At 49.6% G+C, this 25,088-nt stretch overlaps 4 protein-coding genes and 1 pseudogene across 5 annotated transcripts; all 5 read left to right on the top strand.

Moving 5' to 3' along the window:
- The first annotated feature begins 718 nt into the window (after nt 1-718).
- On the top strand, nt 719-1,838 carry LOC120658893. The gene is made up of 2 exons (XM_039937027.1): nt 719-1,004; nt 1,070-1,838. The coding sequence occupies exons 1-2, from the start codon at nt 964-966 to the stop codon at nt 1,521-1,523; spliced, it is 495 nt and encodes a 164-aa protein (XP_039792961.1). The 5' UTR covers nt 719-963; the 3' UTR covers nt 1,524-1,838.
- Nucleotides 1,839-4,362: 2,524 nt separating this feature from the next.
- LOC120661019 (probable galacturonosyltransferase 4) lies at nt 4,363-8,267 on the top strand. The gene is made up of 7 exons (XM_039939703.1): nt 4,363-4,509; nt 4,615-4,698; nt 4,911-5,332; nt 5,914-6,185; nt 6,308-6,665; nt 6,814-7,389; nt 7,677-8,267. The coding sequence occupies exons 1-7, from the start codon at nt 4,380-4,382 to the stop codon at nt 7,950-7,952; spliced, it is 2,118 nt and encodes a 705-aa protein (XP_039795637.1). The 5' UTR covers nt 4,363-4,379; the 3' UTR covers nt 7,953-8,267.
- Nucleotides 8,268-12,712: 4,445 nt separating this feature from the next.
- On the top strand, nt 12,713-13,488 carry LOC120661020. Its single transcript, XM_039939704.1, has one exon. The coding sequence runs from the start codon at nt 12,831-12,833 to the stop codon at nt 13,092-13,094; it is 264 nt and encodes an 87-aa protein (XP_039795638.1). The 5' UTR covers nt 12,713-12,830; the 3' UTR covers nt 13,095-13,488.
- Nucleotides 13,489-19,164: 5,676 nt separating this feature from the next.
- LOC120661022 lies at nt 19,165-20,265 on the top strand (annotated as a pseudogene).
- Nucleotides 20,266-22,412: 2,147 nt separating this feature from the next.
- LOC120661023 (BURP domain-containing protein 15-like) lies at nt 22,413-24,009 on the top strand. 2 transcript variants are annotated; one of them, XM_039939706.1, is made up of 3 exons: nt 22,413-22,721; nt 22,848-22,962; nt 23,066-24,009. In XM_039939706.1, exons 1-3 carry the CDS (start codon nt 22,677-22,679, stop codon nt 23,782-23,784), a joined length of 879 nt encoding a protein of 292 aa, XP_039795640.1. In that variant the 5' UTR covers nt 22,413-22,676; the 3' UTR covers nt 23,785-24,009. The 2 variants fall into 2 exon arrangements, with proteins under 2 accessions (XP_039795640.1, XP_039795639.1); XM_039939705.1 differs by having other exon boundaries at nt 22,468-22,721; nt 22,848-22,968.
- Nucleotides 24,010-25,088: the final 1,079 nt, after the last annotated feature.

A 25,088-nucleotide genomic window follows, 5' to 3' on the forward strand; every position in this document is an offset into this window, starting at 1 on the left:
GGCTCGGTACAGGTCGACCAGAGGGATCGTGCTGGATCCCATCGCAACAGATCGGCCGGTCACTGAATGGGATCGGAGTGGAGTACCGGACCGGTTCTGATAAGGCCGGCGCTGCCGGCCGTTGAGTTGCGCTGCGCTGGAAGCCTGCGGAGATGGATGGCGTGGAGCGTGGAGGCCAGAAAGGAAGAGAGGGCGAGCGGCGGCGGAAGACCCGCGCGCACGCGAATGTGATGCGTGCCGGCCTCAGCCCCGCCGCGTCTCGTCGGGAGCTGCTGCCACTGCCTGGCCGCTTTTGCGGGTTGCGCGCCCTGTTTTGCTGACGCCCTTTCGGGGCACGCGCGCGATCTCCTCCCGGGCCCGGGCCCCGGGTCGCGGCACCTACGCGCGTGCAAGCCTCGCCGTCGCGGCGTCGCCGGTCGCCCCTCCCTTGTGTGGCGAGGCACGGGCGGGCGCGCTAGAGTCGGCCGTGGCAGCGCAGCCGCGCGCACGCCAACTGCCCAGCAATGTTCGACGGGTACACGCGCTCAGTGCTTGTGCGCGAGCGAGTGAGATCGGCATGGTCTCCAGGTCTCAGGTTGGGTCGGTTCGGTTCGGTTAATATATATAGGCCGGACAGCCGCGCGCGAGCCTTGCCTTGCCTTGCCGTGGCGCGTGGCGTGCGTGCAAAACGCTCCATCGCCCGTCCACGCCTGCCCTTTTTTTTTTTGCGAAACCCTGCGCTCTTAGCTAGGCCCCCGCGCCGAGGTCGAGAGACCAGCCCGGCACCGATCCTCGTACCCGCAAGGCCGCAACGACACCCTCTCTCTCCCTCTCAACAAGCTCCGTTCCTCTCCTCTGCCCTCCCGTCTCGGGTTCAGGACTTCAGGTACGTAGTCCGTTCATGGCACAGGGTTCTTGTTCTAGCTTGTAGCTGGTTCGTTCCTCCTGCATGCAGCATGCATCCCATCCCAGAAAAAAAAAAGCATGGCTGATCTTGAAATTAAGCCGAGAGGCGGAAGTCGATCGTACGTGACCCGCATGCACGCACTCTCTCTCTCTCTCTGAATCTTGGATTTCTGATGCGGTGCAGTGCGCGCATGGATCGGCGGCCGGAGCGCAAGGCGAAGCGCGCCAGGGAGGAGGACGAGCAGGGCGGCGCGGCGCCGGCGGACTTCCCGTTCGAGGAGGCGGCGGGGGCGGACGACGCCTGGGAGGCGTCGCGGCGGCCGCCGGGGGTGTTCCAGTTCCCGTGGCAGAAGTGCCGCGGCGGGCTCGGCGTGTCCCCCGCCACGGGCGCGGGCGCGGGCGCGGGCGCCGGCGGCGCGGGGTGGGAGCTGCGGGACGTCTTCTTCCGCTCCCTCGTGGACGGCGGCGCCGCGGCCATCGGCGTGCCGGGGGACCGCCTCGTGTCGCCGCCGCCCAGCAAGCGCGCGCTCCTCGAGGGCGTCGACGCCTGGCTCGCCGCGGCCGCCGACGGCGAGGTGGACCCGGTCTGGCGCTCCGCGCTCATGTCGCGCCGCGGGCCGGCCTCGTCGGCCGCGTGAGTTGGGGTGGACGGACGGACGGACGCCGAGGACCCGCCCCCACCCGCGCACGCGCCGGGGATGAGGCCCGCGTGGCATTGATTGCACCGCGGCGCCCCATCATCAGCCGAGTGACGCTGACGTGGAGCGAGGCACCGGTGTGGGGACCGCGGGGTGGTGATGATTAGGATTCTCAAGAACGATCAGGAACGTGTACAAAACCATGGCCATATTATTGGTGATTCTTCGCTTGCCAATATCCCTTCTGCTCCTTGTATAGTTATCATTTTAAACCTGTTTTTTGATAAAAAAAAGAAGCATTTTAATTTTTGCTTATCCAGATTTTAGTTCAACACTTTCGAATAAGCCTCACAAAACCACAATCCTAATCCTCAACCCTTCTGTCTTCAAGCATGGCTTCTGCCCCAACCTCATGCTCTGCCTTCAACCCACCTCACCAATCACTAGCGATCGAAACATACTTGCAATTTTTTTCTCGATACTATCTCTTCCCTTATTTCTTTTACTTTGTTTCTAATAAGACTTCTTAGTTGCGCCCTGCCCAGTGTTCCATCCATATCCACTTATAACATGATGGTTAGCTAGCAAGCCTCACATGAAACCCTTTCCCATGTCTTTACTCTATCATAATAAAAACTTTAAAAGATGATGAACTAATTTCTAGATCTAAATCGTGAATCCTCAAGCGAATCCAATAGGATCATTTGGCAAATATCTTTTGCTAGCCGATTTCTTCTAGTTGTTCTTTGGAGGGGTAAGAAGTTGAGTGGAACAGAAATGCAACTTGCACATTTCCTAGTAACCCTGCTAAAGTTCACACTGCAAAAGCTGGACAAAAAGATATTATTTAAAAGCTATAAAATATGTAGACATTTCTCATGTGTTATTCCTAGTGAATGCCATAGCATATATGTGAACATGTCCCTCTTAAACATTGAGTAAGCAGGTAAGCCAACTAGATCCTTTTGTTATCCAAACATATGGTTTGTTCCACGAGCCAACATGCCAATATGTTCACATAGAGGATAAATGGGCACCATGCTCGCGAACCTCTCTTGAGGTGGTGTTTGGTTTCTAAAAGTCCCTAGACTAATTTTAGTTCTTGGACTCCCTTGTTTACTGAACTCTTTTCAGGAGATAGGTCTACCGTTGCAAACTCATCTGCTTGTAAATTCATTATGTAAAATAACTAAAAACTTTAGTCCCTACTTGTTTGGTTCCAAAGACTAAAAGGGACTAGATGTCATTAAATGAGTGCACAAAGTACCATGTTACCCCTAATATGCATGCATCCAAGAGGTGGAGACCATAGGTAGGGGTGGAATTGCAGGCCTCATGTAGGCTAAAAGTCACAAAAAGCTCCTCAAGAGGGTCTTCTCTAGCAAAAGTCTCTAGCCCCAAAAAAAACCCATGAAAAGTTCCTCCTGTTTGGTTCAAAAGTCCTATAAATCCCGAGGACTTATAGAAAAGTCCCTCAAACCAAATAGGGTGCCAGACAAAATAAAGTTTGTCCATATCCCTTTTTTCTAAAATAGTAATAAGAAGTGTTGCGTATTTCTATTTTTTAAACCATGGTACCAGTTCACTTTGCAATCTATATTAAAAGCTAAATTTAAGAGTCGCCAGTTTTTTTAGATAAAGAATTAACCCGATCTCTATACTGAGAGTCGCCAGCTACTCTTTTGAAAGCCACTTTCCAACTTTAGAGTTCTAATGTGATGACAGATGTGAGCATATCTCCCTAAAAAGATGCATTTTCGTTTCAACGTTTAACAAGCAAGCCAGCCAACGTTCGTTTCAACCATCTGGTCATGTGGTTTGCTCAACGAGTCAACGCGCGTGTTCACGCAGAGAATAAACGATGGCCAAAAACCATGTGCTGGCGAGGCGACCCTCTCCTCATTTTCCAGTCAAAACCCGAATGAATTCCGCTCGAAAAAAAACAATGCTATCATCAGGTGTTTGCTTAAGAATCAAGACACCATGAACCGAAATTGCCGCTCAAAGACAGCTAGACTGAAAAGGCACTAGTACGTTTTTTTTAAAAAAAACAAAAAGGCACCAGTACGATACTTGCTTTGGACGTCAAGTAGATCGCGTGCGGCGTGGCGTCACGCAAATATCCCTAGGCTGCGGCTCGCGTCCTGCATTCCTGCTCACCCTCACCCACCCACACCACGCCACACGCGCGCGCTATCGCGGTAGCACCACACGCGGCGGCGAGGACCACGCCCTCGCGGCTCCAGCTCGGCGTCGCTCATGCCGCGCTCGTGTGCTGGCACCGGCAGCGCGCGAGGAGAGCCGGGCAACCAGAACCGGCCAACCACGCGCCTACTAGATCGCTCGTTGCGGAAACCGCAGCGCGACGCTGGCTCAAGAGGCTAAATAGGAGGTCGGTGGGTCGCTGCTGTGCCGAGGCCGGCACGAGATCCTGCGGCAGCAGAATTGATTCAAATAAATTTCGTTTCTAATCCGTACTTCAAATCAAATTCTCCAAACCAGTAAAATTCTTGGCGAGTTTGCTGCGTTTCGCCGTGGATTGGGTTGGACAAAGCACAACACAAAGTGAGGCCCGGCAAACCGACGACGCGGCCGTCACGCTCACGCTCACGCGCGCGCCATCTCGCGTCGCATGGGTGTCACGCGCCTGGCGGCACCGCCCGCACGTTACCCCCCTCGCCACCCCACCACCGGTGCGCGCAAGTCGACGCCCAAACCCTCGGGGGACCCAGAAAAAAAAAAGCGCCTGCCCCCACCGGAAAGCGACCGCCCCCTCCCTTCCGTCCCTCCGCCCCCACCCCCACCTCCACCGGCGGCGGCGCGTGGCGGCGGTAGGCTCGCCGGCGCTGGCGGCGAATGGCCGTGCTGCGGGGCCGGCGGCGGTGCCGGGGCGCGGTGCTCCTCCTCCTCCTCGCGTCGGTGCTCGCGCCGCTCGTGCTCTACGGGGGCTCCCCCGTCTCGGTCGCGCACCTCCCGGACTCCACCGGTGCGCTCCCATTCCCTGACTCCTCTCTCTCTCTCTCTCCGCGTATGGTTTCGGCAATGCTGTGCTTGATGGTTGCGGATTTGTGTTTTGTTTTTGTTTCCGCAGCGGCGAGCGGCGCGTTCGATCGGGAGGACGCGCCCAATCTGGTGTGGCCGCAGATAGCTGCGTCCGGGACGTCCCTGGCCAGAGGTCAGTTCCTGTCTTCTGTCCCCCATTTCCTGCTCGGTTGGACCCCATCTCGCGAGTCCTGAAGCAAATTTTTCGCATTCTGGCTGTCTTGGATCGTGTAATGGGTACGGAGATCGATGGTTTCCGTTCGTACCGGTCGGACAGATGTTCTGTTCGCTACTGCGACGCCAGCACTCAACCCCCCAAATCACTGATTTTGGTGCATTTCGTAGATTTGACGATTGAGAGGCCTGGGGAGCACAAAAACCGTGTGCTATCTGCAACCGATCATTTGCAAGCAGTTGAGGCAGCGAGTAGGAGCCGCGCGTCCGGAAAGTCTGATGCAAGTGTGCTGAGGGAGGAGCCCGAGTCACGGAATGTGGATGACGAAGATGCCCCGGTTGTTGAGGGGGATGGTAACGCAGGGTTGGGACAGGGTGGCGTGATAAGGGAAGTTGTTGGGAGTGAGGGAAGTGCAGGTAGATTTGGTGAACCGGGGGATGGCAATGATGCTGTAGTGCGGAATGGAAAAGATGTTGGGATAAAGTTGCCGCATTCATTTGATGCAGAGCACAAGGATGGGTCAGATGACGGAGGGGAGAACATCATTTCTGGAATGCACAGTACTGGAAGCCTGAATTCATCTTCTAGTCAGGTAATAGGTTTATTCGGAAGATCAATTTGTTTCTCTATGTTTCCTTGAAAGTATCTCTTACTTTTATTGCGTCTGTTCATTTAAAAGTTAGCAAGAGCCTAGAAACTTCATTCAAAGGCATCGTAGTTAAAATGTTGTCTGTGGATTGCTGATTTGTCACTTTGTTTGAAAGCTCTTCTTAGTGTTATTTGTACTTCCTTCATCCACTTTTGATAGCTATATTTCAAAAACTCAAATGTTCAAAAATGATAGATATATTTGCAATTATCATAGGTTATGTCAATAAATAGCACTAGTAACGAGGAGTTCCTAGTTAAAACATTGGAGGGCCAATAAAAAAGTCTGTGTTGCATTTATTATATGATAAGTAATATTATTTTTCTTGGTCATTGTGTGAAGGTGAAATATAGCTATCAAAAGTGGATGGAAGGAGTATGAATGAGCATCGTATTATCTGGTGCTAGCTGTTGGCTTTAGCTAATGTAATCATTCACAATCATGGTTTTGTTTGTTAGTCCAGTCACCATTTTATAGTCAGGTTTTTTCTCTTGATCTAATGTTAAAGCTCTAATTGTCTTCAGACTAGAGATGCTACTACCTCCAGGGACAATCAAACAAGGGTGAGTAACAGTAGTTCTGCTCGTCACACAACAAACAGACGTACTGGTCAATCCACAACATCACCAGATGCTACAGTTCACATCATCAAGGACCAGTTGACAAGAGCAAAGACATATCTTGGGTTTTTTGCTTCTAGAGGCAATCATGGATTTGCAAGGGAGCTCCGTGCACGGATGAGAGATATACAACGTGCACTAGGTGACGCGACCAGTGATCGGCAGCTACCTCAGAAGTACATTCTCTTCTACTTTACTAAGATTTTTAACTGACTTTCCTAGTGATGGTGTATGATTGCTGTTTCAGTTTTTAATTGTAACTGAACACTTTTGACTTTATTTTCTGTTGTCTCAACAGTGTCCACAGCAAAATTAGAGCAATGGAGCAGACACTGGTGAAGGTCAAGAAAATTCATGATAGTTGCTCAGGTGCTGTGAACAGGCTTCACACAGTCCTCCACTCAACGGAGCAGCAACTCGAATCAAACAAAAGACAGGCCAACTATCTAGCACAAGTAGCAGCAAAATCTCTACCCAAGGGTCTCTATTGCCTTACACTGAGGCTTACAAATGAGTATTATTTCACCAACTCAAAGAATAAGGATTTTCCATATGTGGAGAAGCTGGAAGACCCCAAACTCTACCACTATGCCTTGTTTTCAGACAATGTATTGGCTGCTGCGGTTGTTGTTAACTCAACTCTTGTTCATGCTAAGGTATACCACTTGGCCTCTGAATGATATTGAGTTGCCAAAAAAGTGGCTGATTAATTACTGTGAATCAATAATCATCTTCTTATATGTGCAATATTCTAGTCGATTTAACCATTTTCACCACCTAATCTTTCTGTGCTATTTGATGCAGAAACCAGAAGATCATGTATTCCACATTGTGACAGATAGGCTTAACTATGCTGCAATGAAAATGTGGTTCCTGGCTAATCCGTTGGGTAAAGCTGCTATTCAGGTTCAGAACATTGAAGAGTTTACATGGCTAAATTCAAGCTACAGTCCAGTTCTGAAGCAGCTGGAATCCCAGTTTATGATTGATTACTACTTCAAAAGTGGGCATGCTAGGCCTGACGAAAATCCCAAGTTTCGGAACCCCAAATACTTGTCGATTCTCAACCATCTGAGGTTTTATCTCCCTGAGATCTTCCCAAAGCTTAACAAGGTGTTATTTCTAGATGATGATACTGTAGTGCAGCGGGACCTAACTGCACTTTGGTTGGTAGATCTCAAAGGCAAGGTTAATGGTGCTGTTGAGACCTGTAGAGAGACATTCCATAGGTTTGATAAGTACCTCAACTTCTCAAATCCTCTTATTGCCAAAAATTTTGATCCGCACGCATGTGGTTGGGCATATGGCATGAACATATTTGATTTGTCTGAGTGGAGAAAGCAAAATATCACTGAGGTCTACCATACCTGGCAGAAGCTGGTGAGTATTGAAATTATGCTTCTGGTTCCCATGCTATTCTAAAATATGCACTAAAGTGCTTGAGCTAAAATTGTTAATTAATGACCTAATGCATGTTATGAATTTGCTGTCTGGCACTTCACAAAGGAAAATTTTGCAGACTTTTTTTAACGTAAAAAATTTGGCAGACTGTATCTTAGTATTTTTCTAGATTTGATACACAAGTACACTCCTGTAGGGTTTTGTCATTCATCAGTGAAATATGCCATCTTATGTTGTATGTTTCACTCACGACTCTCTTTCTGCAGAATGAAAACAGGCTATTGTGGAAGCTAGGTACCCTCCCTGCTGGCCTTGTAACATTCTGGAACCGTACTTTCCCTCTTGATCGTTCCTGGCATCAGTTGGGACTTGGGTACAATCCAAATGTCAACGAAAGGGATATCAGGCGGGCAGCTGTCATCCACTACAATGGAAATCTGAAACCCTGGCTCGAGATTGGATTGCCCAAATACCGCAAATACTGGTCCACACATGTCGATTTCAACCAAGTGTTTCTACGAGGGTGCAATGTAAATCCCTGAAGAGCAAATAGTGCTGTATGATTTTTCTTTTCTTCTAATTATTTCTTAGATCAATTCATTGTGCTCTGGGTATTTTAAGTTGCCTAGAGCACTAATTCTTTAACTGATATCTTTCCTGATGTAAAGATGCATGCAAGCAGGCAGGTTAGTGGTAGGCTTAGATCATACAAATGATTTAGGAGCCACAGACATATTACATTTTTGTACTTATAAATGCTAATATGGTAGCTAATTATTGATTGTGTGAGTGGAACCTTTGTAAGACTCTTTCAAAAATACTTCGTGGCAAGGAGCCACGTTGTAATATAGTTTGCACCCCTTTTTCACTACTTACAATCTGATGCATCCACCGTGTGATCTGTATGATGCAAAGGTCCTCCAATGTCTTGCAACGTCACACCTTGTATCAACAATGACCCAAGGGAACTAGTGTTCTAGCAGCAGTTCCAAACCAGTTTCCTTCATGAATTTGTTTGTCTGTCATTAAGTTTATATGTGAATGCATACATCAACATCAATGCAGCATTGTAATTTTTGCAGTAACTGAGAAAAGCCCATGCAGTTGAATAAACAACATAACATTTACACACACTTCAGTCAAAAGTATTTCAGATTCACAATAGCATAATGACACCCGCCCGTTTCGAGACTTCCCGGTGAATCCATTCGTAACCCTTCTTTCCCTCCCAAGCTGCAAATACTGAAGCATCAACCCTCTCCCAAGCTCACACTGCAGAACACAGTGCCAGAGCCCAGAGGCAGACGTGGCTTACTGGCTTCGAACCAGGACATAATGGCCAGCGCCAACAAAGCTCCCCTCTCGTTGTGCCTCGCCCTCGCCGTCCTCAGCGCCGCGGCAGCGCACGTGGCGACCGCGGCGCCGGCACCGCACCGGCGGCTGCAGAAGCTGCCTAGTTTCGACGACGGCGATGACGACCCCAAGGAAGGAAGCGCCCGTCGTGCCGCCGACGGCGGCGGTGGCCTGCTGGAAGTCCATCCTGGCGTCGGGGAGTTGCGTGGACGACATCCGCCACTCGCTGGTCGGGCTGCAGGTGCGCGTCAGCATGGTTTGCTGCTCGGTGCTGGAGGGGATCGGTGCGGCACTCGCTGTGTGAGGTTGAGAGGTCACGCACTCACGCCAAGCACATGGCGGCGACGGTGCGGCCTGCAGCCGTCGGAGCTACAGCTCTATCAGCATTCAGCAACTCCACTGCAGGAATACTTCAATAAAGACAGTTCTTTTTTAGTGAGATGTTTTGAGTTCTGACAAGGGGTTGCTCAATTTAGCTCTGTGCCAAAACTAACTTGCTACAGATCGCTGAGCAATTTTTGCTGAGGATTTGGTTTTGCTGAGTGCTACCGAATTTTGGTAAAATCTATAACTCTAGTTTGTTTCATAAGCGCAACTACGCATGCACGCAGAGCTACTCATGGGTCTTGGCCAATACCGAAGGCTTCATGGACGCTCATTTGAAGTGAACAGAGGGAGTATTTGTTTGGGGTTACATCAGATCTGCATGCTGCATGATCAGTCTGTTATTAGGAGCTGCAACTTGACCATTGGGAAGCAAGGAACCGTTCTGGATAAGTACCGAAGAGAACGACGTTCACTCCGTTCAGCAGCCAGCTCCAGCTCCAGCCCAACAGTATTTTTCTCTCACACCACTCCAGCCACCAGCTTCAGCTCCAGCCAGCCAACAGTATTTTTCTCTCACACCGCTCCAATCACCAGCTCCAGTTCCAGCCCAGCGAACAGAGTGATTATTAACTCGATAACTAGGACTTATCCCAGAAAAACAAAAGCAATGATTAGATCCGATAAGTTCGGGACGGTGAACCTCCCGTAGGTCGTAGCTATATATGTGGCCGGTCGATGACAGATACAGAGTTTTGCATTGCATCCAACTCGCCGTCGCAGTCTCAATCTGCGTAACGTGCTCAGTTCGTCCCGTCCTCTAGACTAGATTCCATGGGGAGGATCCTTGCTCCCAGCGCCGGCGCCGGCGCGGCGGCGTCCGCTGCCCTGGGGTCGTCGTCGTGGCTCTTTGGGCTCTGCATGGTCGTGGTCTCCCTCTGGGTCGTCTCGTTCGCAGTCTTCATCTGCGGCCACAGCTCCCACGGCGACGACTGCCCCGCCAAGAAGAAGCCCGCTGCGGCCACGAAGGCGAAGCCGTCCAGCCGCGGTGGTGCGGCGAGGTCGTCACGGACGGTGTCCGACACCACGAGCATGTACACGGCCGCGTACGTGGGGCGGTGCTGCAGCTGCGGCCTGCGGGTGCAGTGCCGGCCACGGTGGAGGTGGCTGCGGCGGCGGAGGTGGCGGCGGCGGAGGAGGTGGCTGCTAGTAGAGTGGATAGGCATGCTCTCGTGTATTGCGACTAGGGGTGGTAATGGGCCATGGCCCTAATGGCTTCTTCACAGCCCAATAAAGCTCTTAAAATTTTTAGTTCAAAAATACATATGTTTAGAGCCCGGTCCTTTTAGGGCCCGATCCTTAGATTTTCTAGTTCAAAATGTTGGGCCCTTTACCACCCCTAATTGCGACGCTACGACGCTAGAGGCCCTACCATGGAACAGGGCCGTGCCGGCATAAATGGGAGTCCTGTGCGAAATTCTGAAGTGATGCTTACTAAACTAACTATTTTTATATTTTTGGCGGCCAAAATCATATTTTCTAAATCGATTTGTAAAAAATATGGCTTCAATCAATCATTTTCTAACATAAAAATGAAAAAATAAAATTATAATTAATCCATTAAAGATTCAAAAGATACAATTATATATATATATATCAATACAGTTGGAGAATTAAAAGAAATATCTATTTACCTTCTCCTTAAACCAGTCAATTGCGTGAAGAGTTGAAATTGCCGACCTGTCGTTGCTGAATTCTCCGCCTGCCCTAGGACCGCCAGCCGGCTGCTGCACCACGTCGCCGTCGCGAACTCGCGATCATGGCCTCGGTGGTGACACGGTGTTGCCTGCCCTGCCGTCTGGCATCTGCCTCGATAGTTCGGCTTTTGGTGTCGTGACTCGTGAAAAACAAGAACTGAAGATGAATCGGCACAGGATTAGAGGAAGACGGCACGACAACTAAATTGGCGGGCGGCGGGCGTCAGGACTCCTTAATGTTGCGGGCCTTTTTGTTTTGTGCAGGACATGGGCGTGGCATGCGTCCGTTTTACCATTTGCATTAGGGCCGGCCAAATAGAAAGGATGAAGGGAGTTAATGGGCTGCTACAAATTCTGGAGCCAAAAAAAAAAAAGCCCCTGTGCAGCCGCACGGGCCGCACGCCCCTGGGCACGGGCTGCATGGAACAGCAAGAGTCCTCACGCCACGAGAACAAGTAGCCCGTTCGGAGTACAAGCTGGTGAAATTCCCAGCTCAACCAACTTTTTTCAGCTCAGCCGAACGGCCGAAGATCATTTTGCCAAGTCGGGCCGATGAGCCCGACGGGTTAAGTGTTAGACGTCTTTTCTGGTCAACACACGAACGCACTAAATCACGCGGTGCGAGGAGGAGCTCCTTACAGCGCCTCCTGCGTGGAGCGGTCAGACCGGTCAGAGGGACCGGTCAGACCGGTCGCCGTGTAGAACGGCGACGATCCGACGAACGCTCACTCGGGAGGGACCTGTCGGGGTAAGCGCGCGTAGGGTTGCTCTAGGCTCGGCAGGCCAGTTAGGGCGTCCTCAAATGCCATGGAGATGAGAGAAGAATAATATGTCGATGTTGGAAAAGTAGGATAACGAGGAAGAAAAATAAAAATAATAAAATAGTAGATTTGTTTTGTATTTTGATCGATTGGAAGAAAACTAAACACGCCCTCTACTACGGTCAATTCCTTCCGTCCCCAATCCTACGCCAGTTCACACTTCATGCCTGCAACCAGTTCTTCGAGTTGGGTGTTCTTTCCACTTTTGCCATGCTTACCGCATGTTGCAGAGCGAAGGCCCTGCGGCAGGTCAAGGTAGGTGCGACAGGCAAACAAGGGAGAATTTCTTTTATTTTGAATAAATAAACAATGGAGAAAATAGAATGGAGTTATGCCTGACGCAAACAGACATGGTTGCCGGTTGCTCTCGCTCCGCGCCAGGTTTCCTCGGACCGGCAGCTGCCCTGCCTCGTCAGATAAACCTTCCCTGCCGCGACCGCTACTCTATCGGCACTCGGCAGTGCATGACCTCGATCGATCGTTTCTTAGTTCGTAAGCAACCCGCACTCCCCTGTCGCCATCACGAATTTCTCCCGGCCACCGCACGGAAGCAATCACGATCCATCGCTTAGCTTAGCTTAGCTTAGATTAATTCAGTCGCTCAACCGCTTGCTGTTCCTCGCGTCAACGTCGCCGTATACTCAATCCCAAGAACAAAAAAAAAAAGAAACTCCAGGACTTGACTCGGCCAACTTGTGCGTACCACCACCACCGGAAATCCCTTCGCCGAGTTACGATCGGGTCCAGTAGGATACGCCACGGGGCGCCGCCGGAGGATGACCGCTTCCAAGCCCGCCCGCCCGCCCACAGTCCAGAGGTGGCCGGCCAACCGACCGACCCTGCCCAGTGCTGCCGAGCCAACTCCTCCGCGCTAAGCAAAGCAGAGGGGCCCCGGGCCACGCGCGCACGTTTCCGCCCGTGACGGCACCGTTTTTCCCGCCGTGGCGGCGCCGCGCCGACGTGGGCGTCTCATCGACTCCTGCCTCGCTCGCTCGCGTCACCCCCGTCCTGACCACGGCACCGCCGGGCTATAAAGGCGGCGCCCATGCCCCGCCGCAACGCTTCACACCGGCCGGACAGGGATCGATCGCCTCATCGACACTCCTCGTAGAGTCGTAGCTAGTGAGTGAGGGGGTGCGGCTGGGGGGCAGAGCCGGAGAGAGAGATGGGCGCGGCGGACCAGTTCGTGGGCACGGCGGAGGGCGGGCTCGGCGGGGAGGCGCTCTACTGCGCGGTCATCCTGTGGCTGTCCGTGGTGTCGTGGATCATCTTCTCCTGGGTCGGCGGGGAGGACGACGGCGGCGGGAGGAGGCGGCGCGGCCGGGGCAGCCGCGGCAGCCCCGTGTTCGTGGGCGCCGCGGGGATCTGCGACGGCACGGGGCCCGGCTGCAGCGGCGGCTACGGCATCTGCGGAAACTGCCTCGACTAGCCGCTCGCTCGCGCGCCTCTTCTGTGGCAAGCAAGTTCGTGCGACCGTCGGCGCGGCGAGCAAGCATGTACATGTCGCCACCGATCGACGCCGGAGCGGGGGGCTGTGCTGTGTAGTGGCGTCGATCGACTTGGCGTGGCTCCGGAGGAGAGAAGGGCGAGCTCCCCTTTGTGAAGGCAATAAGAGGGAGATCGACCGCCAGTCTGTTTCCATCTTGCTTCGGTTGCAGAAGCTGAGTTCTTAGCTTTTTTTTTTTGGGTTCGTTCCTCCATCTGCTCGATCCTCTGTGTAAATATCTCCATATTCCGTTTGTCTCCAGTTTAATTAAGATGCAAAAGTACCTGTGAATTAGATGTCTTCAATACCACTACACGTGAGGTCTGATGTTCCGGTCCATTTTGCCTGCTGCTTTTGCAAGGAACCTCTTCAGGAATGTAGTAGGATAGTTGGGCAAATGTCGACTTCAAGTGCTCACTTTACAGGAGTTGGTTGGGAGTTGGAACGGCAAAGCAAGCCAAAGCTTATCTCGCTTGCTCAGCACAGGCCTCTGTCAGGCTGCAAGGAATGGCTCAAGTAGGTGTAGATACTCACGCAACCCAAGTCCCTGTTGTGAATTTTAGATATCTATTTTTTCCATGCGCAATGCCCAATTGATAGGCCAAGCTATACGAGTTATCTGGTACTATTAACCTTGCCAACCCATGACAATGTTACTAGTGATATTGGGCCATTTGCACCTTTCAAGTTGTGGCACCCTCTTGCCTCTTGGGGCATACAAGAGTGACATACAATTATACAAAAGAGAGCAAAACCGGGCTTCCGGCCTAAACTCCAGATCAAACTTCAGTGGAACCATTTTAAAATACTTTTATGCGGTAATAATGGCATTTTATTACTCCTGTAATATCCATTTTCACACCAGAGCAATTGACCAGAACACTATTAATTATTAAAGGCTACATTAGGGATTCCCTGGAAGATTACTTCCTACGTACTACTAGCCATGGCTTCTTCTCCAAAAATGGCAATGATAAGTTAGGATCAAATATTATGGTTTTGGATGGGTTCAACACTCCATAATCCTCGAATTTTGTAAGCATGAGTATTCAGGATGATTGGTGAATGCGTAGGGGCAGACGTAGGCCGGGTGTTGCTACGGGATGCCCCCCACCCCCTCGGTCTGAAGTGGTGATTTTATGAATTAAGATGCTGAAAATATATGCAAGGGTGTGGGATTTAGCATGACTACAAGTAATCAGTACCAATATACAAAGCTCCAAGTTTTCGAGCAATTCTAGGGATCCTGATACCGCTCATAGGTCCCACACTTAGCTATTCACGGGACTCACTAGTAGGTAGACCCCAACGAGGATCCACTGACAAGTGGGTGCCACGGTAGTGGGCCCCAAAGGATCCACCAACATATGGGATCCACAATAGATGTGAAGTTAAAATTAGAAAATTTAATTTTAGGTAAACATAGATGGACATATATTTATGAAAGTACTAAGTATGCTTTGGAGAAAATAGGACAACGAGTCTGTGGGGGTAAAATTGGATGTTTTCTTTTGGCATGGTCTCCATGCACACAAAGTGAGGGGTTGATCAACTCAAAAGTCACTTAGACTAACTTTTATAATCTTATCCTAGTGTAATAACACCCTCTTGGGCACTCAAGTTGAACTCAAATACACAGCATGTTCTCATATGGCTCTCGATGTTATTAGTGAAATAATTTTTTGAACAAATACTCAGATTACTACTGAATTTGTAATATAGAGCGTAGTCATAACACAAAAAACTAAAATCTATCTAGCAGCTTACGTGTGTGGTCTACTCCATCCGTTCCAAATTGCAGATTGTTTTGATTTGTCTAAAAATATATTATTTCATTATATATTTAACATAGTGTATATTTGGTACATACCAAATAGTGGCCGATGCAGCCTTGGGTGCTAGGGGGCTCTTCTCTTCCTCCTCCTCTACATTCATCATTTTTCCTCTCTTTCTTCTTACTCTTCCTTTCTTCTCGTCCACCACCTCCTCCACCTCATGATCCAATGGAGTTTCCAGGTTGTAGGGAGGCTGGAGCCCACCTCCCCCCCCCCAACACACCACGCTAGATCCGCCCGTGATAACAAAAAACTATGTACCTAGAAAAGCTAAACTTACAACAAATTTAGAATCAAGATAGTATTTGTCTAAACTTAGTTACATAATTACGAGTTAATTTGTCTCAAAACATATCCATAGAACTATCATTTTGCAATATTTCATAAGGGCTTTTCTAATTTATGGTCACCCATTTGTTTCCATCGGTACGGTCGATTTCCGACAACTCCACCTTTCCACTTTTGCCTGATCTATGGTTCTCCATATCGGAAGCCAAACTACTCGCGCTAATCGATGGGTTCACTATGTAAGGGTGGAAAAAAGTAGTAAAAAAGCTTTTGTACTAAAAAAATAATATTGCAAAATTATGCTTGAGGTATTGAAAAAGTTTGTGCAGCGAGAAAACCCTCGAAAGAAAAATTTTACAGAAATTTTTTCGATAGAAACTATGAATTAATTTTCTCAATATATTAAGCATAAATATTTTCAAACTAAAAAAACTGCAAAAAATGCTAGTGAAAAGTTTTTTATAATACAAACTTTAATAGCATGGTTTTGACTTATTTCCTAGCGTCTAACTCCTTTTCCTCCCAAGCTAGAGCCCCTGGTGCAGTACAAGACACCAAAAAATCTAATAAGTTTATCAATGATAGATTGATAAGTGATCCATTTAGTTTTTCAATGATGTTAACCGGTTTAGATGAAATTAACCAAAGTATGTATGCTATTATGGTATGAGATACTAAAATTATATCTCTTTTAAGATGTATATGTATGAGCACTTTTTATAGGAGCGTCAATCGTTGCTTTTCATTTTGATTTTTATGGTTGATGCATTGTCGTAGAAATATAGTATTTATTTTGGTTAGCCCATTAACCAAATCAATTTATTTTAACGGATTTTTGCTGGTTATTAGTTTTCTAGCAAATTTGATGGTCGTTTTTCTAAAAACTAAAATTCTTCATAACCGAATCGAAAGAAAGGTTACCCTAAACATGTAGACTACTGTATGTGTGTTTTCTTAGCATGGTGAAATTTATTATTCTGCTATTTAATTTGGATGGAAGGATCAGAGAGTGAGGATCTTATGCCAGCAAGGGTAATTTGGTCTGTTTGCATGTAAAGAAACACCAAAAGATAAATAAAAAATAGGGATAATATGTGCGTGGTGTTTAATTTTATGAAACCGGTGTTGTTTGGTGAATACCTGAATTTGAAGTGCTATTCCCTGGATACCAATAGACACTGGTGCCATTTCCTAATTCTCCCGCTAAAACTCGGTGAACTTGCATCGTCCTTCTTTTTTTTTCTCTCTTTCATCTTTATTTCTTTCTTTGTTCCTTTTCACTTCTCTTCTTCCTTCCTTCATGGTCCTAACAACCAAGGTGTGCCCTCCACTAAAAGTGTGTTTAGATCACTTTGCATTTTGTATTTTTGCGTTTTTTGAAGAGAATCTTTAATATTTAAAGTATTAAATATAGACTAATTACAAAACTAATTACAGATCTCGTCTGTAAACTACGAGACGAATCTAATAAGTCTAATTAATCCATCGGTAGAGCATATTTATTGTAGCATTACTGCAACAATTTTGTGTCTAATCACGTCATAATTAGGCTCATTAGATTCGTCTCGCGATTTACAGTCCATTTGTGTAATGCGATTTATTTTTTGACTATATTTAGTACACAATACAAGCGATTTACAAAAAATTTACATTTTGCGTTTTAGGATCTAAACAAGGCCTAATTGTCCCGTGTGTGTTCCTCAAGCTGATCGTAGCACCTTATCATGTTACCTATCAGGCCATCACCAACCTCGTTTTTTTAGAAGATTTCACCAACCTCGTTCTCGTTGTGAGGTCTTCTTACCAGCTGAGCATCTCCGGCTAATCTCTGTCGACTTTTTACTTACAACTATGATTGCTCACTCTACCATCGATTCGGGCCACCAGCTGTCACCTCCTGCTCTCCGGTGGCTCATCTTATGTTTTTTTTTTCAACATCTTTAGGTCCTGTTTAGCATAGCTTGTGCCAAGTGAAGCCAAAATTGGTAAAGAAAAAAAGTTTCGTATGGCTTCTAATTCATTTTAGCGCGGACTTATATAATAGTTTCACGCTTCGGTGTCTCTATTTGTGTGAAACAAGTAGAAGCTGTAAGAGCAAAGCTAATGAGCACGCTCGCTCGCCGGCTGAAAGAAATTCCACGGCACCCAAACTCCTGAGCACTGATGGTGGACCCTATCGATATTTAATGCTCAACTACGACGTGGAAGTATCTGAGTGGGAGAGCGGCCGCCACAGCACACTTCGGCCCTGTTTGGCAGGGCTCCAACACCGGCTTCGGGCGGAGCCCTGCCAAATGGGTGAGCGCGCAACAGCTCCGTCCTCAAAGTTGCTCGTGAAGCCGTTTTCGGCTTTCACTTGGGAGGTGAAGCCACGGGAACGTGGCTCCGCGCGGCTCCTCGCTCTTCCCAACTCTGCCCCCGGGCGCGGGTGCGCGCGGCCACGCGGCCGACAGTCGCCGTAGGGGCGCGGCGCAGCGGGGAGGAGGGCTGCTGGACTGCCGGAACGAGGTCCGTGGAGGCGGCGGGGCCGGGCGGCGGCGGGAGACCGGGCGGAGGAGATGCGGGCTGCCGGCGTGTGGAGGAGGAGTCGGCGCGGGCCGCCGCCGCCGCCGGGAGGAGGAGATGCGGGCCGCCGCCGCCGCCGGGAGGAGTCGGCGTGGGCCGCCGCCGCCGCTGCCGCCGGGAGGAGTCGGCGTGGGCCGCCGCCGCCACGAGAAGGAGATGCGGGCCGCCGCCGCCGTCGGGAGGAGAGGAGGCGGCGTAGGCCGCCGCCGCTTGGAGAAGGCGGCGGAGCTGGGCGACGAGGCCGAGGAAGGAGACGACGGCGGTGGGGCGAATGGATAAGATGAGAGGAGGGAAAAAAGGGAAAGAAAAAAGAAAAGAAAAGAAGAGGAGAAAAAAAGAAAAAGGGAAGAAAAGGAAAAAAAGAAATGGGCAATTTAGTCATTTTACCATCTCAATCCAACAGGTGAAGCTGTTTTGCCAAATGTTTTTCAAAACGGCTCCAACTCCATCAAAAAAGCCGCTCCAACAGAGGAGCCGGAACCAGAGCTGTTTTTGGAGGAGTCGGAGCCCTGCCAAACAGACCCTTCGTCCGCTTTTTGTCGACGACTCATGACGCGCCTGTTCTCTTCTCTTTTCCTTTCTCACGCTTCCACATATTTCGCGGACTCTTCGCCGACTAGGCCAGTCTCAATGATGATTTTATAGAGAGTTTTATGATAAAGAGAGAGAAAAAGAGAATTTTATAGGATGAGAGAAGAGTTTCATCCCGATAGAAACTCAACTGATACACTTACCTATTTTGTAATAATTGTAACTGCGATATGAAACTATGCATTGAGATTAATTTTATAATATTTTGTTCTACGTTATAATAAGCTATACAAAACTATTCCTTAATCCACCAGCTAGCATCATTAATAGCTATCCAAGAAGCCCGCATGGCAATAGAGTTTTTTTTTTCCGCGACCATGATATGTTTTTATAATTAAGAAAAAATGACCATAAACTTTACGGGAGAAAAACAAACTCGCAAACCCAAATATCAACTCTTCACTTCTCATGTTCTGATTGCAAATACAACAAGCATCCTTTAGCAGCCGCGACGCCCTACCGAAGAATTTTGTTAAAACATGTAAATAAGTGAAGTGTGAACGGAAAAAAGAGGAAAATTAATGCTCTCACCGTTTCTCTAGTGAGACCCCGAGAGGCAAGAGAAAGGGAGCACTTGTCCTATTCATTGCGTTCGGCTGGTGCAGAGATCTCCAGCCTTGTGTTTTTCAATTACACCATTTCAACTCCAACCTCCAGCTATCGAAAAAATAATAGTATTTTTCTCTCACACTATTCCAGCTCCAGCCTCCAGCTCCAGCCTGCCCAAATCCAGCACCAAACCCACCTAAAAAAATCACCAGCTGAATCGCACCATCTCGTTCCTCTTTCTCCGTCCCCAATCCCCTCCTCCCCCACAGGTCACAACCCTAGCTGCCCCCAAATCCATGGATCCCACCAAATCCAGCACCCCTCCGCCTCCTCCAGTCATGGGCGCCCCCGTTGCCTACCCTCCGGCGGCTTACCCTCCCGCTGCGGCCGCCGGCGCCGGCGCCTACGCCCCGCAGCTCTACGCGCCGCCCGCCGCAGCTGCAGCCCAGCAGGCGGCCGCTGCTTAGCAGCAGCTGCAGATGTTCTGGGCGGAGCAGTACCGCGAGATCGAGGCCACCACGGACTTCAAGAACCACAACCTCCCACTCGCCCGCATCAAGAAGATCATGAAGGCCGACGAGGACGTCCGCATGATCGCCGCCGAGGCCCCCGTCGTGTTCGCGCGCGCATGCGAGATGTTCATCCTCGAGCTCACCCACCGCGGCTGGGCGCACGCCGAGGAGAACAAGCGCCGCACGCTCCAGAAGTCCGACATTGCCGCCGCCATCGCCCGCACCGAGGTGTTCGACTTCCTCGTCGACATCGTGCCGCGCGACGACGCCAAGGACGCCGACGCGGCCGCCGCAGCAGCTGCCGCGGCTGCGGCTGCCGGGATCCCGCGCCCCGCCGCCGGTGTGCCTGCTACCGACCCGCTTGCCTACTACTATGTCCCTCAGCAGTAATGTATCATCGTCGCCTTCTTAGTCATTTCCGAAGCGCAGAATGTGTTGTCGTGTTGTTTCGTGACTGTCGTAGTTGCTACTGCTGTTGTTGCGGCGTAATAAGACTTGTTGATGATTGATGGGCCTCCCCCTGAGCTTAAGAATTGAGCTGTTTCATTCTAGAGTCTCGAGTAAGTTTGTTGTAATGGGGGATGCCCTTTGATTGGGTTGGTAGTGTATGCCTAAGCCTAACTCATCCGATGCTGTAATCCGACAAGTATTATGCGGGTGTTTGGTAATTATGGTGCAATTTCTGTTATTCATCTTTCTGTGTAACACCCTGACACACTGAGATACCGTGCAGTGGCAACTGCCACTCTGATCAGAATGTGGCTGTGTCATGAAGGTACTGTCTTGGTTTTATTGTATATTTAGTTAGCCAATGTTTGATACCACAAGCTTAAAATATTTAGATGATTTGAGCTCTGTAGAATGTTCTTCAAGTTTCAATTTCTTGTGATGTATACTTAGTTGCAGTTTGGCAAGCCATGGAATCCTTTTATGAACTGAAATTGGTTGATTGGTCAACGTGTTTCTTCTTTGTGTCGATATCTGGTAAATAGGATTTGCATTAGTTCTTGTACCTTTTACCTTTTAGATGATTTCCTTTTGTTGACACATATTTGTTTCAAGCTAGTCTTTCAATGGATATTATAAGCTTTGAAGTTTCTTTGTTTAAAAATCTTTTATATTCAAGCATCATTTCTTCATTCCTATTGATCAGTTAGTTCTGCAGTGTGGCTGACCTAGTGACCTGTTTATTGAAGGATCATTTACCTTATACTGCAGATTTGCGTATGTGCAGTCTTTATGCATTTCCTGTTATTTGCGCTTAGAATATAAGGAATGCAAACTATTGGAGCTTGAAATGGAGAATCTTACAGCTGTGTACGAAGGATAGTTTTTTCTCCTTCAATTTCTGGTTTTTCAGAGTTCACACTTCAGGCTATTGGAATACAAGTGTGGCTCCCCGGCAGCTGATTGGTCACCGAATCAATCACGGGTATTGGGTATTCGTATTTGTTTTCTTCTTCCACCAATGTAGTCTAACGTGACGATTGCTTATATGGAGCCATCGGTATTGTCTACATGCATTGGTCATACACGTCATGCATATTTGACATTTATTGGGCTTATTTTCTCCGAACATTTGGTGATAGTTAAAATATTTTTTCCCACCTGCTGGAGCTTGGTGATAGCTGAGATCTGATTTGCGAAGTGTGTTATGTTAAATTGGCCTCTTAACTTCCATACAGCTATTTGTTTCTACAGGAATCATGCAACTGCCATATGATGTTTGGAAATGTCTTCAGCTTTGCCTTTATCGGATTCCATGTTAGTTTGTGCTTACCTTGGAGAAGTGCATGCAGCTAGTTTTACTCTGCTTATACCCGTATCATTTTTCCATACCATCATACATGTATTAGTAGAATTTTGGCTTGAACTGGCTTGCTCTTTGGATTAGTGCATTCTGAATCAATAGGAACACTTTCATGCAGCTCATCATTTTGAATCACGAAGCAGCCACATGATGACATGATTTTGGAAATGTCTTCGGCTTTGCCTTCATCTATTTATCATGTTAGCTTGTGCTTATGTGAGAAGAAAAATACATGTAACTATGTTTAGTCTGCTCAGTTTTGGGTCAGTTTGAATCTGTTGTGCAATATGTATGTTTTTTGGACAGTTTTGGTTTGAGGTTGCTTGCACTTTGGATCATTGGATCCCAAACAAATAGGGACTCTTTTTCACACTCTCGCGCAAGGATGGCAAAAGCTTTGTGCACTAGGAATTCTTACAAGCATTGAACGCTTGTATTCTTCAAATTCAGATGGTTTTATAGTTGGGGACGGTGTTCATCTAGTTATTATCGTCAGCATAGTTTCCCGATCATGGGGTGACTCTAAGCTCAACTGATTGACCAGACTTCGTTTGCATACAATACTCTGCCATATTTGTACTAAACTAAGACCTATACTATCCTGATATGAATGGTGATGATCTCAGTGGGGGAAGCAGTCGTTGCATTGGAGTTTGCACCGTATGGTCTCCTTTATTGCTGAGGCTACGGTGATGTAGCGATGTAGTTAACTTGCTAAGCCAGGGGAGCAGAAGACGTATTTGCTCTTGTAAGACGTATTTCCAAGGACACGCAAACTCGGCCGCGCTCTCAGGTAGTCAGGTGGCCAGGTGGGTAGTGGGTGAGGGCAGCGATGGGCCGTCCCACCCACGAGCCCTCTACACAGATATAGAGCCCCGCGCCCGAGGTGGGCTGCATAGCCCATCGTTAACATATCTGGCACATTGAAGCTAAGCCTCTGCGTCCGGGACACTACGTCACCAAAGTCTTTTTTTCTTCTCTTTCTTCGAAATGGCGTCACTAAAGATTATATTCCGATCCTTTAAAAACAAATCACATTCCGACCGTCCCAGCTGACAGCTGCCATGCGCCGTCATCAGGCGGTTCGCCGGCGCCGTCCGCCCCGATCCCGATCAGCTAGCACACCTTCGTGTTCGTGTGCTTCATTTCTTCCTCGCCGATCGACGCGGGCGCAGTGCAGCGCGAGCGGGGCGCAGCATATCCTGAAGATTTTGTTCCAGGCGCTTTCAGTTCCATATCGCTCTCGATCTCCATCCCAAGTCAGTCTATAAATCCGGCGCCCTCCACAGTTGCTTCCTCACTGCATCCACACCCAAGAACAGCGAGTGTACCCAGCTCAAGGGGCGCGAGCTAGGTTTTGCTTGCACTGGCTCTCATGGCCTGCCTCCTCGTCCTCGTCGTCGCCGCCGCGGTTCTCACGGTGAACAATGCAGCATACACAGCTCTGAACTTAGACGCACATGCACATTGCTGGCCTCGTCAGTTTCCTGGCAAATTCATCATTCCATTCCTTTTTTTTTTTGTTGGTGCTCCTTGATCCTTTCAGGCTCCACCAGGGAAGCTGGCGCAAGCTGCCCGGACGACGTCGCCGGAGGCCTTCTGGCGCGCCGCCCTCCCCAACGCTCCCATGCCGGAGTCCGTCCGGGAGCTCCTGCGCCCTGGTGCTGGTGATCACAAAAAATTCGATATAGTTTTATTACGACCTTAATGCTGAATGAAGTATATAATAATAACGCCTCTATCTATATGACACGTGGCTGCTAGGTATGCACGCAGAGGTCAAGCCTCCAAGCGCTGACAGCCTCAAAGCTCGCGACGACGACCCGCCTCCCATGAACTTCAACTACGACGACTACCGGGCCTCGTCCTCGATGTCGCCTCGGGACGAGGCCGACACCGCTCCCGCTGCCAAGGCGGTGGAACACGCCTCCTCCACTGCCAAGGCGGTGGAGCACGCCGGCGGCGCCCGGAACGCCGCCACGGACGACGTCGGCGGCGACATCGCCCGCGTGCCGCCGCAGGCGGCGGTGTTCTTCCTGGAGGATGCGGTGCGCGTCGGCGGGAGCCTGCCGTTCCCGCGCGCGGCGCCCCACGGCGAGGCGGCGGCGGCGGATCAGCAGGCAGCCCCGCTGGAGCTGCGCACCGTCCGCGCCGTTCGCGCCGTCGAGGGGTCCAGCTTCGTGCTGTGCCGCGGCGGGGCGCCCGGCGGCTCCGCCGCCGGCGGCGCCGTGTACGGGTGCCGCGGGGTCGTCGGCCCGGCGAGGGCGTACGTGGTGGACGTTGCTGCCGGGGAGCGCGGGGACGCGGTGATCGCGAGTGTCGTGTGCCACGCCGACGACGGCGCGTCCAAGTCGAAGCTGGGGCACGCGGCGGCGGCTCTCCGCCTGCTCGACGTGAAGCCCGGCGGCGTGGCGGTCTGCTACGCCGTGCCCGACGCGCAGATACTCCTGGTTAAGAGCAACAAGGACCCGTCCCCGGCGTAATACATGCTGGCGCTATGAACTTGTGATGCAGCAACGCTACTAGTACTACATCATTTGTAACGGTGTCGTGTTTGTTTTTTCCTTTTGGCGAAGAGCACGTGTGTCAGTGTGCTTCTCCATGTACTTTTTTTTTTAATTTGGTCGAGTGTATGTGCTCTCTCTAGAGTGAGGAACGTCAGAATAAAGGCCGGGTCCATCTTCTTATAAAATGCATAAATATTTTCAGAGGGCAAGCCCAACGTGCTCATGTTTTTGTTTGATTAACGCACAGAGGTCACGGTGACGATGGCATCATTGAAGTTCTCCAGCCCCTTACAAAGTTATAATTAAAACTAACCGATTACATTAGAATAAAAAAGACAAAGTAAATTGAAATCTGCCAGAAACGATAACAATATCACAAAATCTGCCTTAAACAGCGCGTGTACAAATGCATATAACCCAACTACCCAAACCACAAAAGCATGCCACCGTTATAGCAGCCACATTGTGATGCCAAAAAAAAAAGAGGCCCCGCACATGATATTTCGGCATATAATTTGGTACACAAGATTCTATGAGCATCAGCGTGCAACTCACCATTTCACCAAACAAATACCTTTCTCTCCCTCTGTGTGATACATGTCGTTTTATGTCTATTCCAGTGGCGAAGCTGACTAAAAATTGCAGAGCATACTTGGTTTGGCGGAGCCTGATATACTTGCTCTCCTTCAGCTTCTTCTCCCGGCCACGGCCACAACCGTGGTTAGCGCTTATCATCTGCTTGTCAGCGTCGCTAGGACCAACCTCCACCACCAATTCCCCTCCATTAGAGAAGCTGGCCGCTGGCGTGCGCTGTAGCACTTGGGTCCAAATGCCCAGTGTGCCATGTAGCCTGGGGCCCGACACCGGTCGGGCCGGGGCGGCTACAGCTGCAGCAAGAGACGCGGCACGACGTTGGCCACTAGGGATTAGGGCTCCAGCACAAGTGCTGCCGGTGTCCAGCGGAGGTGGTGGGCGGAGCCGCGGCGGAGGCGCAGATGCGAGCGGCCAAGCGAGAGGACGTGAGGACTGAGTATTGGGAATTAGGGGTTTGGGGACACTAGGCCGACTCAGCTGGAGTTATTGGTCCTATTTTCTTCTCTCCATGTTTGTCATGTCGTCACGATCTCACGGAGATGACGGAGATCTTACAAAGATGACAGACGCCACCGCTGCTCCATACGTGGGTGGGACAGCTGCCCCACTCTGCCGCATGGGGAGCTCCTCCTCTGTGTATATCCTTCTCCGGGCATTTGTTTATTAATTTTTATTGACTGGGCATT

Source organism: Panicum virgatum, chromosome 2N (genome assembly GCF_016808335.1).
Source record: "Panicum virgatum strain AP13 chromosome 2N, P.virgatum_v5, whole genome shotgun sequence".
Classification (NCBI taxonomy): domain Eukaryota; kingdom Viridiplantae; phylum Streptophyta; class Magnoliopsida; order Poales; family Poaceae; genus Panicum; species Panicum virgatum.

What these genes read in the sequence shown, in the direction of transcription:
- LOC120658893 (XM_039937027.1), top strand. Translation starts at nt 964, where the DNA reads ATGGCTGATCTTGAAATTAAGCCGAGAGGCGGAAGTCGATC. An exon ending in CCGAGAGGCGGAAGTCGATC is followed by an intron (nt 1,005 to 1,069) that starts GTACGTGACCCG and finishes GATGCGGTGCAG; the next exon opens with TGCGCGCATGGATCGGCGGC.
- LOC120661020 (XM_039939704.1), top strand. Translation starts at nt 12,831, where the DNA reads ATGGGCGCGGCGGACCAGTTCGTGGGCACGGCGGAGGGCGGGCTCGGC.
- LOC120661023 (XM_039939705.1), top strand. Translation starts at nt 22,677, where the DNA reads ATGGCCTGCCTCCTCGTCCTCGTCGTCGCCGCCGCGGTTCTCACG. An exon ending in TCGCCGCCGCGGTTCTCACG is followed by an intron (nt 22,722 to 22,847) that starts GTGAACAATGCA and finishes TGATCCTTTCAG; the next exon opens with GCTCCACCAGGGAAGCTGGC. An exon ending in GCTCCTGCGCCCTGGTGCTG is followed by an intron (nt 22,969 to 23,065) that starts GTGATCACAAAA and finishes CGTGGCTGCTAG; the next exon opens with GTATGCACGCAGAGGTCAAG.
- LOC120661019 (XM_039939703.1), top strand. Translation starts at nt 4,380, where the DNA reads ATGGCCGTGCTGCGGGGCCGGCGGCGGTGCCGGGGCGCGGTGCTCCTC. An exon ending in GCACCTCCCGGACTCCACCG is followed by an intron (nt 4,510 to 4,614) that starts GTGCGCTCCCAT and finishes TTGTTTCCGCAG; the next exon opens with CGGCGAGCGGCGCGTTCGAT. An exon ending in CAACTCTTGTTCATGCTAAG is followed by an intron (nt 6,666 to 6,813) that starts GTATACCACTTG and finishes TATTTGATGCAG; the next exon opens with AAACCAGAAGATCATGTATT.